This window comes from Ciona robusta, chromosome 7 (assembly GCF_009617815.1).
Source record: "Ciona robusta chromosome 7, ASM961781v2".
Classification (NCBI taxonomy): Eukaryota; Metazoa; Chordata; class Ascidiacea; order Phlebobranchia; family Cionidae; genus Ciona; species Ciona robusta.
Window position 1 is genome coordinate 4,225,538 of NC_143241.1, and position 19,574 is coordinate 4,245,111.

The following is a 19,574-nucleotide window of genomic DNA, read 5'->3' on the forward strand; positions in this document are numbered from 1 at the left end:
TTCCATACGATCTGTAGTTTTTGTATTATTTCTGTTTCTGATGATTAGTTTAAATCAGTGCTTCCCAAACTATGGTATGCGAAGGCCTCCCAGGTGGTACGCGAGCACGTTATTAAGTTCACACCAAACGATCGCAAATGATCTTTTAGTGATTGTCGTGAGCATTATTTTAATCCACATAAATTACGTAGAGCGTGACATTCCATGCTATATTCCCTACACCGGTGTTCCTAACTTTTTAAACCTAGGCGTTGTTTTACGTGTGTACAGAATATTTTTGCAAGCCTATCTTTACTTATGCGCATGAAAAGGCAAATATTCAACCTGTTTTCAAGCACCTGCAGGCTAAATAATCAAGGGGACAATCGCTAATATGACGCAAATAATCAACGTGTGAACTGCTATTATGACGTAATCAATTCCCAGGTCAAACAATTGCTATTATGACGCGATGAATCCACGTGTGAATCCCTACTGTTTCGTAATAATTATGCTGCTTGGCTGAGGAAAACATCGTAAATATACAGCAGTGCTACTTCTGGAACATATTTAGGTTGTTTATTACCGCGCCTGTTGCCCTGTTTAATAGGCAAATTACTTTTATTTTCAACTTTGAGAAAGGCAGTGCCAAGTTCATGCCCGCGGAAAAAATAGGTGTGCGTGCGGTTTTTAATTTCACTATTTAAAATGAGTTGTTCATGAGCCTTTAGTAGTTTAGAATGTAGGTGGTTTGAGAACGCTGCTTGAACCAAAAAGTGGTACGCGAGTAGATAAAGTTTGGTAACCACTGATTTAAATGCTGATAAACCGCGATTATTATGCATTTTAATTGGTGCAAATATAAGTGCGAGGAGCGACGCTATCAGTAAATTGGAACCAACACAAATTGTAATATATTATTATAAAGTATCGCCCCGACAGAGCTTGGACAAAGGCCAAAAAACATCGTTTGATGACACCGCACGAGAACCAGAGTTTTATTACGTCACTTTTCACGAGAATAAATTCACAACGATTGCTTCGTTTGTTAAGTGTTGAATGTATGCTACCACATGCGTCTTCCTTTATTTCCTACGCCGGCGCAGAGCGTAAAAATGTGACGCTCATACACGATGTTTCGATCTCGTGGTTGGTTGTGCAGTTAGCACATTCCTCCAGATTGTTATATTATGAAACGTCATAATTAATAGTTACGTTACAATAGGACAAGTGACGTAACAATTGAACGAAAAGTTATTCCAATTTTAAGCGAACGAATGTAATATTAAATGCAACGCGCGTGTGTGTGCGTCTTAGCACTTTCTGGCTGCGTGCGTGTCTGCGGAAAAGGGGGCTGTCATGACAGCAAAACAGCCCCCCTGGTTGCGCCCCTGAAATGGATAGATAGAAGTAAAATATGTATTTTAAGTGAGTATTCAGGAATTTTAAAATATTGCAGTAAAGTAGCTTACATATTGATTTCTAAATTTATGTAATTTATTTTTGCATCTCTAAAAATGCTTATATTGTTGTGCTACTGTTAGTCAGTGTAAGTTATAAAGGGAAAGTATAACATAATGTTTTATGTACTAGTAGGGCTAGGTGTAAATGCAGCAGCATGGGCCTAAGTGGATCACCACTTATGATTTCCTTTCAGTATGACTGCCATCACGCATATAAGTTTAGTAATTATAGCACTTAAGAAGAGGCATTTTTATTTATTTTTTTTAAAAATAGTAGTGCATTTGTACTTTACCTTCTATAGTTTTTTAATAGATAACAAGTACATCAGTACAAAATGCACTGAGTAATGCTATAACAAGCAACTTAACCTGGAATGCCCACTCTTCCTATTGGATTGGCTTAGATGATACCATAACCGAAGGTATGTAGTTTTTATTTCGGTTGCAATGCATGGCAATCAATCCCCTATTTCTGATTATCTTTAGGAAGATTTATATGGAACAAAGGAGAGGCTTTGGGGAGTGGTGATTATACTAACTTCCACTCTTCAGTTGGAGCACAATCACATGAAAATAAAGACTGTGTGAACATTGACAAAGCTAGTTCTTGGCAGTGGTTAGCCAGTAACTGTGCAGAAAGGAAACCATTCATTTGTCAAAAAGGTGCATTTCCTGTTGCAGTTTTTATGTTTTTGTTGATAATTAAGTTAGTAAGTTCCCATTTGTTACTATACAATAATCTTTATCATATTTATTTTACATTTCAGCTACTTGCCAACATCAGCCTAATATTGGTCCAACGGGCACAAGAACTGGTTTGTACTTTATGTTTTTCCACCGATAGTAATATTTTAAGCTTTTACCCATACTGATACTGATATGAAAGGTTAAACTACCTTGCACGTAAAGGCTACACTAGTCACTAGACCTATGTAAAGGTTAAACTACGATGCATGTAAGTGTTAAAACTCAATGCACGTGAAGGCTAAACTAGGCCAATGTAAAGGTCAAACTATGGTCACATGTAAAGCTCAAGTAAGACGCATGTTGCTTCGCACGAACTTTTTATATATCGGTGTGACCTCTGCAAATTACACCACATTTTCAACTCCATATTTAATCTTTCATGATTTGTTTGCAATCTCAATTATTTACAAATATAAAATTCAAACTTAATTTATTAATAATGTTTGGATTCTGTCTGGGAAGGGTCTGTCTGGCAGATAAAAAATAAAATGTCATGTCGTTTTTATTTGCCTGATATCAAAGATTATACACATTTTATTTTATTGTATGTTTAGACATCCCAGCACTTGACTGCCCTGTCAGCTGCCCTGCTTTTCAAGATTGCATTAACAAAGTGTGCAGGTGCAATGTTATTTTCAAGGAGGATTCCAGAAACTGTGATGAGTCTTCAGGTAATTTTTATTTTGTGTTAAGTAAATAATAATTAGAGACACATTTATTTAGTTTAAAACTTAATTTAAAAATTATTACCTAAAAATGACTAATATTTTGATGAATTCAGGCATAACAGCAACACATGAGGAAGTATTGGATGGTAAGACTTATCTTTTCTTTAAAGAACAGGCAAGGTATACAGAGGCTTCAGATTTTTGCAAAGGTACTTTTTAAATAAAAATGTTGGTTAAGCATATAATTAATGAAGAAGATATTTAGACACCTGGGGCCGCTTAGCCATGCCAAAATCAAAGGTTGTGAATGATTTTATCTACACAAAAGCACGCATGCACCTCTTGGCTTTTGACTCTACAGTATGGATTGGATTACTTCAAACCAACCCACAAAACTTTTATGAGAAAGATGAATGGGCATTTTCAGATTATGAATCGGTTAACTTGCCACCAGAGTTTGGAGGTAAGGGACAATTACTTCTGTGTTTGTTTTAACATCATTTCTATTAACAACAACATTCAGAATTTCATGTTAGGTTCACCAAACTTTGCCACGTTTATTATAACGTCATTTGTTTTACAGAAATTAGGAGAATACGGCATAAGCGAGTTTTTATAATTCGTGCCAACACATGGTTATACTTTACGTTCCATGGCACTATGGCAGTGTTAATAATAACGGCGACTATTAATTAACCAATCCTTGTTGCCTATTGTCCATATGGTTTTGTAACTGGTGAAATCAAGCAGTCACCAACTCGTATGTCAAAAAACGTTGATCATACAGTATGCATATGAACAATAATAACACCTCGAAAAACTTAAAATGCTGTTGATCCATACATAGATCAGATCTTATGTTTATACGAATTGTGTGTTTTACACTTGTTAATCATTTTCAGGCAATTCGCAATATAGACTTTGCCTGTCAACCGTTATGTCATTGTCGTTCTAGTTTTGCGAACAGCGTGGCGTTGTACTTTTTTTATAAAGCTTGTTCTAAAATATGTAGCAAGCACCTGTGTCTGCAGCTGTCTGTTAAAGTGGTTAATTAAATCCAATGGCATCCACCACACAAAATGTTTAAAAAAAAAGTTAATGCTTGAATGTGTTTTAAACAGACCAATGTATGTGTTGTTTTGTTTTAATACGGTCGTGGTATAACCAAGGGACTTGTATTTATAATGGCGCTCAGGCGCGCCGTTTTTCTAAATATCTGGGGTATGTGAAACGCACCTGCGCGTTGACTATGGCGTCATATACGCACGTCAACTTGGAACTGGCTTTCTCACAGTTACAAGTAAAATAAATGTAATTCTCCAATTAAACTGGCCAATCTATGCGGCCTAAATATGTTCTGGTAATAGCACGACTTATATTTACAACGTTGCCTCTGCCAAGCAGTATGTTTGTTATGAAATAGTAGGAATTTACATGGGGATTTATTGCATCATAATAGCGATTGACACATTTAGTCATTTATTATTAAGCCTGAACCCTGAAGTAGCTTGAAAACCTGTTAGTTAAACGTTGGCGATCAAGTAAACTTAATAAAGATTGTCACGTTTACAATGAATACTTCGTTTGGTTATCTTATCAAACTTGTCTATTTTAAATATTTGGATTTGTATAAGGTTAATTAAATTTGTGACACAAATGATAATTGTTACGCTAACCGATGGTGTAACAACGGAGTGCGTTGAAATATATAGTTTTTTAGTTATTTGCGAGTTTAAAATGACTAGTTCTTTTTAATTTTAAACGGGTTTTAATAAAAAAATGCAGGTATATGCAGCAGGTGCTGCACGGTCTGCATACCATCCAGAGTAGGCCAACCTCTTCTGCACCATATAAAACGGCGCCTATGGGTATATCACCCTATATGTTTACTCCTTGGTGTTTTAATTTAAATTCTCCAAATATTTTGTACAACTGTCTTGTGGAAAATAAATGAAAAGTTTTATTACTTTTGTTATCATCACAACGTTTTAAATTGATACTCTTCTTAAGTGTAAAGCTTTAATTTTTTTGTCGTAGACATGACTGTAGGTGGAGAACTTCCATTGTATACGTATAACTTTACCACTCTAACGGAGCGTTGGCATTTTTTTTATTTTGCCACTGAGCCTTGGTACAACCGCCAGGAAGCCATAGATCATTGTGCACTCACAGGTTCACACTTTCCCTATTTACTGCATAAAAGTGAGCATGATAGACTTATCGCGTTGTTAAAGGTAAGTTAAGTTTAGTTTTATTATGAACTTACAGCTTGAATGTGAGACATTATTTTCTATTAGATATTAAATGTATGTTATATGTTTACGTTTGTTTCAAAGGCTGCAAATCATAGAATAGACATTTAAAATGACTGTAGTTAGTTGCATTAAGTCTAAAAGGAAATATAAAAGGGTATTACTGTGCTAACTGTTACAAAAAAATATGTATACTGAAGTAATGCATAGTAGTAGTTGAAACATGATTTAGTGAATTTCTGTCAATATAAAAAATACTATTCCTTAAATTTGACTAATTTCTCCACATATGTAACCTCTTATCTTGTTGTTGAATTTTATGGAGCTTTGTGACACTGAACCCTCTGTAATATAATGTTTTATCTAGTGCTGTGTCATAATATTAGTTTTTATTTTAAAGGTATATTCACCAATATGGTTTCGGGCAAAAGAACAGAATAATTATCCTGGATACTACGATTTCAATGGTATGTGGTTGGATTTTGCCCGAACTAATGAAGATTTGAGGTCATTTCATTGGTCTGATGGCACTCAAGTATTTATGCCACGTCAATGGTATCATAATCATGGTTTTCCACTACCAACAGAAGAGCAACTCGCACGTAAGTTTTTAAAGAATCATTGTAAATGTATTTTTCATCGATATACCACGGATCAGGGGGGTATCCAGGAACTTAAAAAGGGGAGGGGGTGCGCAAGTTTTTGTTTAGAAAATGGCCGCGTATAAACACAACTCGCCTGATAAACGCATCGCCTGACTAACACAAAATAACGCACACACTCAATTACATATCTCCAGGTTCGTTTAATTTGCCAAGTGGAAATATGGTTTTAATTCAGCCTTGAACTTTCACAGTCGCGTAATGCGCATGTTTCCATATTAATATGTGCGTAAATCAAACTACAGATCGTATGGAAGCGAATAAACACGATTGTTTTATAACAATCTCATTTGTAATGTAACAATTGTAATGGTTTATTAAAGTTATTCTGGCGTAAATAATCGTTAGATTATCCACGATGGACAAGCGTAAAACTTACACCAATGTTTTATTTATTAAAAAGACGTTTCTAATTAAGTATAAATAATGTAATATTGGTCCTAATTTACCGCATAAAGTAGAAAAGAAAGATTAGTGTGCAAAACCAATATCTAAAGCGTTTATTTCGCTTCAGAGATAACGTTGTTTTTTATCTGTATGACAGACTCCTTTTAAACGTGCTAGTTGCACCACTGGCTGCAAAAGTTATAAATACTTTTTAATTAAATAATTTTTATTGGAAATTACGAAACGAGACGTCTTTATAACCGCAATACACATCAGGGCTCTACATTAACCTGTTTTAGGTGCTTGTCCAAAGGACAAGTTAATACATTAGTTTACTTGTCGCAACGAAATTTTTACTTGTCCTAATGAAATGAACAATTTCATCAAACGCGGCATATTTTGTAACATGCATTAGCAATGCTATGTTCAAACCTCAATGTATGCAATGTATACTTCAATACTTGTACGTTGTACACATCTTAAAAGCAGCGGCTAGCAAACTCGGTTTTATTGGGGGGGTGAAACCTATTTACCCCTATTGCAACCACAAACGTAAAAAGTGCATATTTTTGCCCTGTCGGCATCAGCCGGATTTTACTACCTGCAAAAGTTGAAAGCAGTGGTGCAGCCATAAAATATAAGGGTTGCAAATGCGCCCGGAGGGTGTGAGAATTAAAAATAACACTTTCTTTTGCCTAAAACAATCCCTTTCACACTTTAATTGACAAACCTTATAATGTATAATGAGAAATTAATAAATCTCCTAAAACAAAGAACTAGTCTTCGCAAATCTGTTTACAAAGAAGGGCAGCCAAGCTAAATCTTTGTTATGAAATAACACAGGTCTACTCTTAGAAGGAAGAGGAGGGGGGAGAGCATAACACTGTGGTTTAGCCAGTAAATTTTAACATGTAGAATCGTAAAGTATTTTGTGAAAAAAAATAAATTAAATTTTTTATTTTAATTTTTTTTTAATTTTTTTTTTTTTTTTTTAAATACGGGTGATTATTTCAATGGCCATATTAAATAGCTACCTATAAAGACATTAACTTTGTCTCGGTCGTTTTAAAAACTTACAAATGAAAGCAAGCTACTGTTTAATTCCTGCCAGCTGATTTCATTCACGCCAAAACACACGTAACCTCGCGCACGCACACACACTCGCACATACACTCACGCAGACGAGTGCACGAGCCGGTGCGTTCGCATCAACGATTTCACGATTTTTACTTCACTTCTTAACACGACGCGTTTGTGAAGCCTTAAACATACGAATTTGTCCATATGCTGGCGTATTTAACCTTCGATACGAGGGTTATTTTTCTACTTGTCCTTTCGGACAAGTGCCTAACCAAATTCACTTGTCCCATGGACTGTTTTGGTTGTCCGGGACAAGCGGACAAGCGTTAATGTCGAGCCCTGCATGTGCTCTGTAATATTTAAATTAGCGACACTTTTCGACTGAATATGAACGCGTTCTCGTACGCCTTTCTCCCTAATGACGTCATAGGTGCTCGGTCTCGTGCCGAGCTTTTGGTTGAAGCTCGGCGCTCGGCGAACCCGAGCTTTTACAACTTCAGCACATCCCTAACGCATACGATAATATAGATAACGATTGCAACAACTTGCTTGATCGCCGATCGGTCACATATATTAAAAGCAGTCGTCTTGTACTTGATTTTAAGTCACAGAATTTTGATTTAAATCAACTACAAACGATTGTTGCTTTGACGAGCGCCGTTATTCGTTTTCAGAGCTACGTAAACAAAAATATGTATAACATTTCTGAGAGTTGTGATCTTCCAAAACCAAACAGCCCCATCTAGATCCGCCACTGATGTAACTTATCATGACGTCAGAATGATTATGTTTCTTACGACAATTTGGATGTCGAAAATTGGGCTTGGCGACACCTGGCAACGAATCGCAGCACTGAACCTGTGCAAGAGTCTTTTCTATTGATAATGTTCTATCGTATTGTTATTTATGTGTTGAGAAATTAATTAAAATTCTGTCAGTCAACGCTGGCGGAATGCAGATAAAGACAGCGGACCGCTATTGGCCACAAGCCATCAAAGGTTAAACTCTATATTAGGCTCTACATAAAGCACGTTCGGTTTTAGTCTGAAGCCGCCTGTGATCAAAATCGCACCTGATTCACAATCAAAGAGGCTGCACAAGATGACGAGTTAGTGTTGCAGAATGTAGAATTAGTGTAAACGTTTTTTAAACAAACTAAATTTATTTATAATTGTTACAGAAGATTTTGTAATATTTAAATAAAATAGTTTTTATGTTTTTTCGCTTTTAATTGCGAAATCATACCAGGAAACACCAGGCACTCAGCAATTCGCAGGCGCTGGGATTTGTTACTTTCCTAGAGTAAATTCCTAACAATATATCCAGGAGATCAAGAAATTACTGTGCATTTACTAGTGTGTGCTTATGTTTATTTGTGCACAACAGAAAGTATTCAGAATTAACCATGCATATTCGGATTGGATGGAATATATAATAATACGTCGAATAACGCTGAATATTAGGATTTAATTCGGCCCATCCCCAATACATATTGAACATTATCTTATTTCACGAATAACATACATAACTTATATTTGTTATAATTATGAAGAAAACAATTTATGTTTGTTAGCAGCTGCAATTGGGTAAAGTGTTGCCGTGCAATTGTAAAAAAAGAATTTGAATAGATTGATCTATTTGTTTCAATATTTTTGTTATAGTACCACAATTTTGGATTCATCCTGATCCTAACAATGTAATATGGGGCAGTTCCGATCCTCCTGGAAGTAATGGTATGGAAGAAGCTTATGGTTGTTTTTACCATCTACGAGGCTGGGTTGATTGCGGCTCTTACATGAAACAGCATGTATTTTGCGAAAAAGGTAAATGTTTAATTCCCATTAATAAATTTATCAGCGTTGTCCTTAGTTAGATGCACTTTTTATCAAGACAGGTAAGTAATAAATTGCTTTCTACACACACAGGTCCATTCCCATTTGAACGTTGGTATCTTGGTGGATCTGAACATGCTCAACCTGATAATAAATGGTGTGTGGAAAACTGTGGTGCTATGCGACTTGATTTAACTGATGTTGGTAAAGCAGAATTTTCGGATATTACCAATGAGTATTGGGTAGATGAGTGGTGTGGTAAAAAGAAGCCTTTTGTCTGTGAATCTGGTAAGTGTGCTTGGAAAAATTTATTGATCTTAGTTTATATATTTTTTGCTAAAGTATTGTTTTGTTGGTTCACTTGTTTACATCTTGTTATGTATTAAATTATAGTGTTGCCTTCACAATGTCCAACCTACAACCCTCCACTTGTTCAGAGCTGTGTGGAACATTATTTTGTTCAGGTAATTAAAACTTTGCACAACTGCTTGTGACAACATTTATTTATGTTTTAATTTGTTAAATATTCTCGTATCTTCTGTTCGCTACCTATTTTGCTATATATCCATTATGAGTAATAAGTTTCTAATCAAAGCATATTATTCATATTACAACAAAGGCGGGTTGTACAGCAAGCCTTTCTGCTGATTCTCTGACAGCTTTTTCCTCACTTACTCTCAAGAAGATGAGTGTTCTAACTGAAGAAATCTACGCCAAATCCACTGACACAGAAGTTGGTGTATTCCATGAGCTATGTACTGGTACAGGTAAAACATTTAAAAAAGGAACCTCTGTAATTTACATTGAGCAATTAAATATAGTTTTGTTTGTTTTCCATCACAGAGTTGTTAGACCTTGGTTTGACACCAAAGTTCCGATTCTATGTAAATAAACAAACTCATGCAGATGCAAAGAGCACGTGTGCAGACAATATGGAAATCTTGCCATCTGTAAATATTATGCCATAACGTTACATGTTTTTAGGCTCTATTTAATTCTGTTGAAATTTAGCTGTATGTATAGCGTATGTGGTAATTCTTTAATTTATATTTTACATATTTTTTTATTAAAATCCCACATAATTTTTCAGCTTATAACTTCAGAGGTAGCAGAAGTATTTCGTAAAAAGGTGGAGAATTCATTAAAAATTACTGGGGTTGAAAAATGGTGGATTGGACTTGATGACATTGCAACTGAAGGTAACTTAAATCTGCAAGCATGTACTACTGGATTTTGTTTTATGTATGACTGTCAATTTAGACAACCCATTATTGACCACCGGATTGAAGCAATTGCCTTTAAGTGTCTTGCCAAAGTGCACACACTCTCACAGTAGTAGCAGCGGCGAACTTTTAAACCCATTTTGCTACACAGAATAACAATATAATGTTATTATATAGGATCGTTTGTATGGTCAAATGGTGAGCAATATGGCCACTACACCAACTGGTCACCAACTAGAAGTGGTTCAGTCTCAGCAAAAGACTGTGTAGCTGCTGGTGCTGATGGAAATGCATATTGGACTGAAGAATCTTGCACTGATGCTTTCACATTTGTTTGCATGACAAGTAAGCTGTGTGGTTATATTGTTATCAAATCTCGTATAACACCAGAGTGTGTGTAGCATACGTGTGTAAAGGGTATGTGTGCGTTTACATACACATGTTTTAATAAGAATCAATTGAGTTGACAGTTTAGCTCACATATTGTTTTATTTGTAAGCTCTTATTAAAAATAAAAATTATATTTTGACACGTGGATTAAAAAAAGGGATTTAATTTTAGTGTTCTGACAGTTCTGGTGAAGTTCTTTTTTCACGCTTTTGTGGTAAAAGTTTGATTATATTGTTTAAAGAGTCTGGACTACGCTCATACAAGTTGGTTTTAAATGAAAATTTATACTTAATAAATACTATCTGTAGTAATTTTTTGTGAAAAAAATATTTAGTTTGGCCAAAAAAACGTTTTAAAAAGTGCCAAAAAATTCGCCTATTGTTGTGTCATTCGCGGGCACTAAATTACGTCATGATCTTTTCTAATCGATCAGCTGATTTAGGCTTTGCTGTTTGCAGCAAAACAGAGTGTACCGTCGACATAGCATTTTCTGTTACTTTTAAATTAAGAAATATGCGTAGGTATTGACGTGGCCTGATTTTATTTTAAAATTAATATTTTTTAAAATTGTTTGTAAGTGTATTACAGTGTTACACTATTTAAATTTGTCAGTTAACAATAATGTAAAAGTGTCAGTGTGTGATGTATAGTCAGGTAGAAGTATTTCATCTGTTGAAGTGACATAAGTGAAGATCCTAGTCCACTAGCAATAGGCAATAGGCAATGGGCAATAGGCAATAGGCAATAGGCAATGGGCAATGGGCAATGGGCAATGGGCAATGGGCAATGGGCAATGGGCAATGGGCAATGGGCAATGGGCAATGGGCAATGGGCAATGGGCAATGGGCAATGGGCAATGGGCAATGGGCAATGGGCAATGGGCAATGGGCAATGGGCAATGGGCAATGGGCAATGGGCAATGGGCAATGGGCAATGGGCAATGGGCAATGGGCAATGGGCAATGGGCAATGGGCAATGGGCAATGGGCAATGGGCAATGGGCAATGGGCAATGGGCAATGGGCAATGGGCAATGGGCAATGGGCAATGGGCAATGGGCAATGGGCAATGGGCAATGGGCAATGGGCAATGGGCAATGGGCAATGGGCAATGGGCAATGGGCAATGGGCAATGGGCAATGGGCAATGGGCAATGGGCAATGGGCAATGGGCAATGGGCAATGGGCAATGGGCAATGGGCAATGGGCAATGGGCAATGGGCAATGGGCAATGGGCAATGGGCAATGGGCAATGGGCAATGGGCAATGGGCAATGGGCAATGGGCAATGGGCAATGGGCAATGGGCAATGGGCAATGGGCAATGGGCAATGGGCAATGGGCAATGGGCAATGGGCAATGGGCAATGGGCAATGGGCAATAGCAATAGGCATTGAGCCTTTCCAGTTTGAACCTGTACTTCCAGCAAGTGTTGGGGAAGTAGACAGGCAAAGACCATGGAAAATAAGTGAAGCTGAGCAAATCAACAACACAATTTGGTGGGTTGACCAAGAATAGCATTTATTAAAAAAATGTGACATTTAATAAGTCTGTTGGTTAAAGTGTTGCACTGTCTTTTTTCCTGAATTTGTTGAAATTTGTGTAAACAGATATGTGTTGCAAATATGATATTCTTGACTGAGACCTGAGCATGGAATACAAATTTAGTGAAATCAATTTACTCTAATATAGTATTTATTGTTGGCCTTCATACCAAAAAGTTGGTCAATCACATGTTTATGGCGTTTATTTTGTTTAGACAGTATCGCTACACAGCTGATCAGAACTTTGTTCGATAGGTACGGGAATGACTGGAAAAGGAAAACAGAAAGGTTCAACATTATAGTGACAGTTCAACAACATTTGCAAGAATATTTCATCATTCAGTTTTGAATGGTCTTGTTTCATACAAAATGTGATTCATTCAAGAGTTACGTTGTTTTAAATTAAGTACATTCAACATTACTAGAAATACATATTTAAGTATTGGATTATTTTCATTGTTTTGAATAAAGAATGCTTGCACCAGATGGTGGATCTGTTTTTCTGTGCTCTCCAAATACATGCTGCTTACTTGATTCGTACAAGTTTCCTTGCACATCCTAATGAGAACATATCATAGTAAAACCATCTGAAGTAAAATGTACACTACAAATATGAGATGACCAGCATACCAATGTAATGTTGCTTGCTTTTTTCTAAGCCCCGCTCTTCCTTTTGAAAATGAAAACACACACATATCTATATTATATACACTTATCGCTTTACAGTCATTCTTGTCTTGCTATTTTAAACACAGCACCTATCAGGCATGATTACTCGGCTTATGGTAAACTCGTATATGGTAACTTTAAATATAGATTTGAATATAGTCTATGCCATATAGGAAAAAAACGAAAAGAATTTAAAATCTGAACCCTAGAAAGTCACGAAAACTAATTCTCCACTTAAAAAACGTTTTGATTTGCTTATCTATCAAAATTGCACTAATAAACGATAAATCGCTGATAGGCCGGGTTTTCCCCATAAACGAAATATTGCATTGTGACGTCACAGTGCCCGCGAGTGACGTTTTTTACAACTTTGAAATTTGATTTTTTTAAACGTTCATAACTTTTAAATTAAAGCGAATTTTCACAAACTACTGTTGATTAAGCATCAGTAGACATAAAACTTTGTTCCGATGCAAAAAACTGCGCAACCATGAGAACCGTGAGCCGGACTCTTTAAGTTTTAATGGGACAAGTAAACTTATCTATTCACTTGTCCTATAGAACAAGCACTTAAAACAAGTTAACTTAAGCACTTAAAACAAGTTAAGTTATGAGCCAATAAGCCATGTGTGGTTTTGTGGTAATTATTCCTTGCCTAATACATAACTTGTTGCTCAAATTCACAGACTACCCTGATGGTTGCACAACATTAAATGGCAGACATACCGTGGAATGCTTGAACAACTTGTGGAAAAGGGTTGGATGTGTTGAAGTCGGTGATAAATATCCTGAGAAACAATCATCTGCAATTTTGTACACAATGAAGAACACTGCTCTAACGTAAGAAATAGCAACTTGTTTCTGTACCTCAGGCCTTGTGACAACGACTGTGGGCAAATAAATGAATGTAACTTGCTTTAAGAAAAAAAAAGTCCTGACATGAATGTTCTGTTTTGTAGATCTTGTGCCCGTTACAAGTTACAACATATGTAAATTTGTTTTGGGGGCACTGATCTTTTTTTCAACTAAAAAGTGACCACTGGGTCACCAATTGCCGTTAAGTGTCTTGAACTCATAATGTCTGAGATGCAGGTACTTTAACCACTGTTCCACGAGGCTGGATGAGTATGTTATACAGTGTTCTATTTTTTTTTTCAATTTCCGCCGACCGCAAATTATGACGTCACATATTTCCGCGAAAATTACGACTTTCGTAAATACTGTGTGCATTCGTACGATGGTCGCTGACATAATCTCTAATCAGTGATTCAGCTAATCAGTTATAAAGTTAAACCGCACACATAGTTTGTAATAGTATTATCATGCTATTTGTACTCTACGCAAGACGTTTTTTATAAATGTTATAAGAAAACGAACTATATACACGAGAGCATCGACATCGATTTTTTACTATTATTTGCTAATTTTTGTGGTTTATTCACATGCTTGTTGCGTTCACATGCGTAAGAATTATTCATCGTAGACGAGACAATGCTTAGGATTGGCCAATGGCAGATGGGAAAATGCAAATATTCAACCTGTTTTCAAGCACCTGCAGGCTAAAATCAAGGGGACAATCCCTAGTATGACGCAAATAATCAACGTGTGAATTGCTATTATGTCGTAATCAATTGCCAGGTTAAACAATCGCTATTATGATGCAATGAATCCACGTGTAAATTCTTACTATTTCGTAACGAATATGCTGCTTGGCTGGGGAAAATATTGTAAATGAAATAATAAGCAGCGCTACTTCTAGAACAGATCTTTGTTGATTATACTAACTTTTTTCTATTTGTCTCTTCAATTACAGTAGCAAAGATTGAGAAATATTTTAAACGAGAAGGCAGGATATAGCGATAAAACAGCAGTTGTTAAAACACGCTTACAGTTAAAAATAGATTATTGCGGCCCACATTGTTTAGAATGCGATACAGCGAAAAATTCTCGTCTGTTTAGCAGCAATATTGTTTGTTAATCTAAATTCTAATGTAGTAATAGAGAGAGTAAACCAAACTCGCGTTAGCAGAAAATAGGCTTTCAAGAAATATACCCATCGATTGTTGGTGGGGAAGGTCTTTCTAGTGGCAAATGTTTTCAGCTGTTGTTGTTTGAACTGAGCTAAAATATGCTTTAATACAGTGGTTCCCAAAATCTATTTCCGCACCACTTTTTGGTTCATGCAGCGTTCTCGTACCACATACTAAACTAATAGGCTCGTGAATGTTTCAAAAAAAGTCGCCTGACAGCCCTGACCATTTACTCATTTTTCGGCAGGAATTAGCTACACAAACTTTGCACTGCTTTTTTCATGGCTGCGTGTAAACTGTAAAATAAATGTAATTTGCCAATTCAACATGGTAACAGGTTGTAATAAACAACCTAAATCTGTTCCAGAAGTATAACTGCTGTATATTTACGATATTTTCCTCAGCCAAGCAGCTTGTTTGTTACGAAATAGTATGGATTCACACGTGGATTCATTGCATCATAAAAGCGATTGTTTTACCTGGCAATTGATTACGACATAATAGCAATTCACATGTTGATTATTTGCGTCATCATAGCGATTGTCCCCTTGATTATTTAGACTGCAGTTGCTTAAAAACAGGTTGGATATTTGCCTTTTCACGTGTGAGAATTAAAGTATAGATAGTTTGTGAATACTTCGTACCTGCGTAAAGCAACCACTGCTTTAATGCCTGCAATGGTCGAGGTCTTATCTTAATTTTCTTTAAAACGTTTAATTTTTACTGTTACCTTTTTTAAGAGGCTATAAATTAATTTAAGTTGTTGTAACTCTATTTACAGGAGTGAATACCATTAGGAAAAACAGTATTACCACGTGTAATTGGTTAGTGTCACAATACCGCTTGTTACGTTACATGCAGTCATTCAATACGCCGATAAACGGAATAAAAGAATTATCTGCGTAACAATATTACTTGTGACGTAACAATGTTTCATATTTAGGAACATGTGGTATTTGTGGTTTATTGCGTTGAAAACAGAATATGTATTATTATCCACAATTTCGCGTAACTTTCATTGCATCGCGGAACAACGTGGCTACGAAAAAAAAAAAATTAAAATATTTGTTTCGCGTAAAATATTTCCGCATTCCTTACGCATTTCCGCCGACCGCCGGTCGCGGGAAAATTGTACACTGATGTTATATTGGAAGTGTTTTGTTGAGGTTACTCTTACTATATGTTTTATTGCATGTAGTTTATTTTTGATCTTTTTAATTTGCAGATCTCTTGAAACTGACATGAAATCATCAAAAACATCAGCGGACACGGGTTCAAAACTAGAACAACTTAACTGCTATGGAATTGGTAAAAATCTTTTTATTTTAAAAATTGAATGTTACTCCTAAAATAAGTTGTTGGGGATTAGATTACTCTTTAAGAGTTCTATCAAATTTTTGCATTTAAAACAAATCCGTATTTTGTTCTCTATGCACATAAAACTGGCAAATTGAAGTGTTTCTTATAATAAGGATGTTTTTGGTAACATGTTTTTTTACAGGGCTTCCTGATAATTGTTTAAGTTTCTATGGTCCTTACTCAATTGAGTGTCTCAATTCAATATGGAATATCCGAGGTTGTTTGAACAAAGGTACCAAGGCTCCCTCGAAACTAAATCCAAGTGAAAGAAATTCCCTAGATGCTTTAAACTTAAAGTAAGTTTACCGTTTCAGTAACACACAATAAAGTAAAACAATTGTTTTACAAATACATTTTGTTGTAAGATGAAATTTTGTTTTATAGGAGTTTAAATCAGCATATGCTTGAATACAGAACAGAGGCAGATTCAGGAAATACTCAGAAACAAACGGAATGCTTTGGAATTGGTCTGTGTTTAGTATTTATATTTATTTACAGGGAGTTGTGATTTAATCGGGGCATTTATTATAACCCTTTGACTTTTTACATTAATATAACCATCTGATAAAACCCAATATTAAACCACAGTGTTCTACGAAAACTGTGCAACATTCTATGGGCCGCATTCCATGGAATGCCTTATCAGTACATGGGAAAATGTGGGTTGCAGAGTCAATGGAGTGAAATATCCACCTAAGCTTAAGGAGTTTGAACTTGAACCACTTGTTGACATGACCTTGGTGTAAGTTTTAAATTTTTTTTTAAAAGACCAGGTATTGATGGCTATGTATCATGTTTCTTTTACTTTACCTGTGTTTGCTTTATGTTTATTTAAAACAGAGAGATGGATGCTGCAATGAAGGTGTCAAAAATTATGGCAGATCAAGGAGAAGAACAGCATCAGTTGAATTGCTATGGGTTAGGTGGGTCTTTTGTGGCTTTTTTAAAACTATTACCCTATTTTTGTTCATTGTTAAAAGGTTTAACAAGTGTGCAACTCCGAAAAATGAAGCACAAAATGTAGATTCATTGTATTAAATGCTGATATATTATTTTCTTTTCTAAATATTTTAGCATTTCCGGAAAACTGCCCCATATACAATGGACCTCACAGTGTGGATTGTCTTACAACTATCTGGAACGAAAAAGGTTGTAGAAATGACGGAACACATGCTCCTGTTAAACTGCCAACCTCTGAACAAGATGTACTGGTTGCATACAACCTCAAGTAAGAACTGTAATATTCAATATGTTTTTTTTAGTTGCTACAAAAAACAACAAAATGTTTTGCCCACTGACAGACCTTTATAGTAGTTTAGCGATTGTTAACCGGAAATGAAGATTCCATAAACATTGTAAAATCATAAAAAGCTGCTTTCGATTAAGTATTTTCAGTTAGATGTACATGCAATTGATCATTTCTAGTTTATTTTCAATACATAAAACTAAAAATGCATTTCCAATAAGTTTTGATAGGGGAAAAACTAAAACTTGTTGTGAGCGAGTCCACACTTCTTGAATGAGTGCATATCAGTTGTTATATCATAATAATAGTAGTAATACTTGTTATGTTTAATGTATGCATCAGTATTCACCAATAATCTTACCTAATTAGTAAGTAACATACTTTTCCTTTCCTGTATGTAGCCAGTTACTTGATTATGTTATCAACAAAAAAAGCTTAGCTGACTCTGGAGATAATGTTGGGCAGTTAGAGTGCTTTGGGACAGGTAATTCACAATTGAATTTGCTTTAAATTTGACCATAATTTTTTTGGTATAGATGATAACATGCAAACTATATATGCCACCGGATTTAAGTCTCAAGTTTTAGAATGATAAAATCAAAAACCATTTATTACAAGTGGTCTATCTAAATGATTGAATTTACTTTTGTTAGTATTTCCTGATGGCTGCACAACATACAGTGGACCACACACAATGGAATGCCTCATTGGAGTTTGGAAGCATGTAGATTGTAAGGATCGAGGTGAGGAGTATCCACCTAAACTATCCACAGCTGAAGCAGATACCTTGAAATACTTAAGCCTGCCGTAAGTACAATAAAATTTCTAAAAAGTGTAAAGAAAGTAAATTTAAAAAAGATGTTTAATTAAAGGCACATTAAATAGTACGGATTACTAGAAAAAAAAATTACAGAATAATTAAGGACTGTTCAACTTTAACATGCAGTTTTTTTAACCTTATTGAAAACAATTCACGGCACCCCAACATTAATCGCTTTAAAGCTTAGAAATGCCTGAAAATATGCAGTAAACACTTCTATTTTTTTTTAATTCGACCGGTTTTAACAAGTACCGATCTGAATAAAATAGGTTGGGTCCTATTTTTTCTAAAAAGAACAAAGAGACTATAGGTGGTATAAAAAGGATAACCTAGCTGTCAATTGATGGCTGTTATTATACTAAGCACAAATACTAAGTTACTAATAGATGCTCTGCTAAAAGTTTTGCTTTGTCTGGGTAAAGCCAGAGTGATCTTACTGAAAATATTACACAGTTTGTTCTTTTGTTTTGTATTTGTATCAATACATTCCTAAAATCTCCAGCATTTAATATTACCACAAATATTTATCAAGGATGTTGATTGAGAATCGACAGGCTGTTAAAACAGCAGCTGATGGTGGAGATGCAACTCAGCAAACTAATTGCTATGGTGTAGGTGAGTGTATTTCAATTAACATTACTTGGAGTAATTCTACTCTTCTTAATTGCTTTCTTATAAACTCTTTATGTATCATTGTTACAGTGTTCGACGGCAGCTGTACATCTTTTAATGGACCACACAGTGTGGAATGCCTCACAGGCATCTGGGAGTCGAAAGGTTGTTTAAGTGAAGGAACAAAAGCTCCAGTTAAACTAAGAAATAGTGAAAGAAATGCATTGGATTTGCTCAATTTAAAGTTAGTTATATTTTTTTTTGTTATTGTTTTAGAATTTGTTACATCTTTATATGCTTTTAATGTCACAAATCCACTGTGTATGTAGCAATTATATACACAGTGGCGATATGTTTAACAACAATTGCTTCAACTCAGTGCTCCCTTATGTGCTGTCTAAATTGTAAGCCATTATAAAAATAAATAAGTTACGTTCATTGATTTATACATTTCAAGGACTTGTGATTTAAATTTTAATTATAGGACAGTTGAAGTTAATTTTGAAACAGTTCGAACTGAAGCTGATGGTGGCGATGCAGATAAAGTATTGGAATGTTATGGAATTGGTTTGTTTTGTTTTTTTTTACTTGCTAATTTTCAATTAAAACTAGTTTTA

General features: G+C 35.4%; 1 protein-coding gene and 1 long non-coding RNA gene across 3 annotated transcripts in view; both read left to right on the forward strand.

Annotated features, from left to right (window-relative positions):
• Nucleotides 1-19,574, forward strand: part of LOC149733953 (uncharacterized) — a 55,190-nt gene that overhangs the window by 9,231 nt on the left and 26,385 nt on the right. For both annotated transcript variants that reach the window (XM_089880689.1, XM_089880690.1), the window contains exons 5-31: nt 1,756-1,864; nt 1,929-2,105; nt 2,210-2,257; nt 2,744-2,860; nt 2,971-3,066; nt 3,123-3,320; nt 4,895-5,091; nt 5,510-5,711; nt 8,900-9,061; nt 9,164-9,358; nt 9,464-9,534; nt 9,690-9,837; nt 9,914-10,020; nt 10,161-10,269; nt 10,471-10,638; nt 13,577-13,730; nt 16,146-16,228; nt 16,422-16,575; nt 16,664-16,746; nt 16,868-17,021; nt 17,120-17,202; nt 17,354-17,507; nt 17,927-18,009; nt 18,179-18,332; nt 18,878-18,960; nt 19,048-19,201; nt 19,442-19,524. In XM_089880689.1, the coding sequence (XP_089736815.1) occupies nt 1,756-1,864; nt 1,929-2,105; nt 2,210-2,257; nt 2,744-2,860; nt 2,971-3,066; nt 3,123-3,320; nt 4,895-5,091; nt 5,510-5,711; nt 8,900-9,061; nt 9,164-9,358; nt 9,464-9,534; nt 9,690-9,837; nt 9,914-10,020; nt 10,161-10,269; nt 10,471-10,638; nt 13,577-13,730; nt 16,146-16,228; nt 16,422-16,575; nt 16,664-16,746; nt 16,868-17,021; nt 17,120-17,202; nt 17,354-17,507; nt 17,927-18,009; nt 18,179-18,332; nt 18,878-18,960; nt 19,048-19,201; nt 19,442-19,524 (3,526 nt within the window). The remainder of the gene's footprint in view (nt 1-1,755; nt 1,865-1,928; nt 2,106-2,209; nt 2,258-2,743; nt 2,861-2,970; nt 3,067-3,122; nt 3,321-4,894; nt 5,092-5,509; nt 5,712-8,899; nt 9,062-9,163; nt 9,359-9,463; nt 9,535-9,689; nt 9,838-9,913; nt 10,021-10,160; nt 10,270-10,470; nt 10,639-13,576; nt 13,731-16,145; nt 16,229-16,421; nt 16,576-16,663; nt 16,747-16,867; nt 17,022-17,119; nt 17,203-17,353; nt 17,508-17,926; nt 18,010-18,178; nt 18,333-18,877; nt 18,961-19,047; nt 19,202-19,441; nt 19,525-19,574) is intronic.
• Nucleotides 12,058-12,707, forward strand: LOC149733954 (uncharacterized). The gene is made up of 2 exons (XR_016385269.1): nt 12,058-12,176; nt 12,437-12,707. It is a non-coding gene; the product is annotated as an uncharacterized LOC149733954 (long non-coding RNA).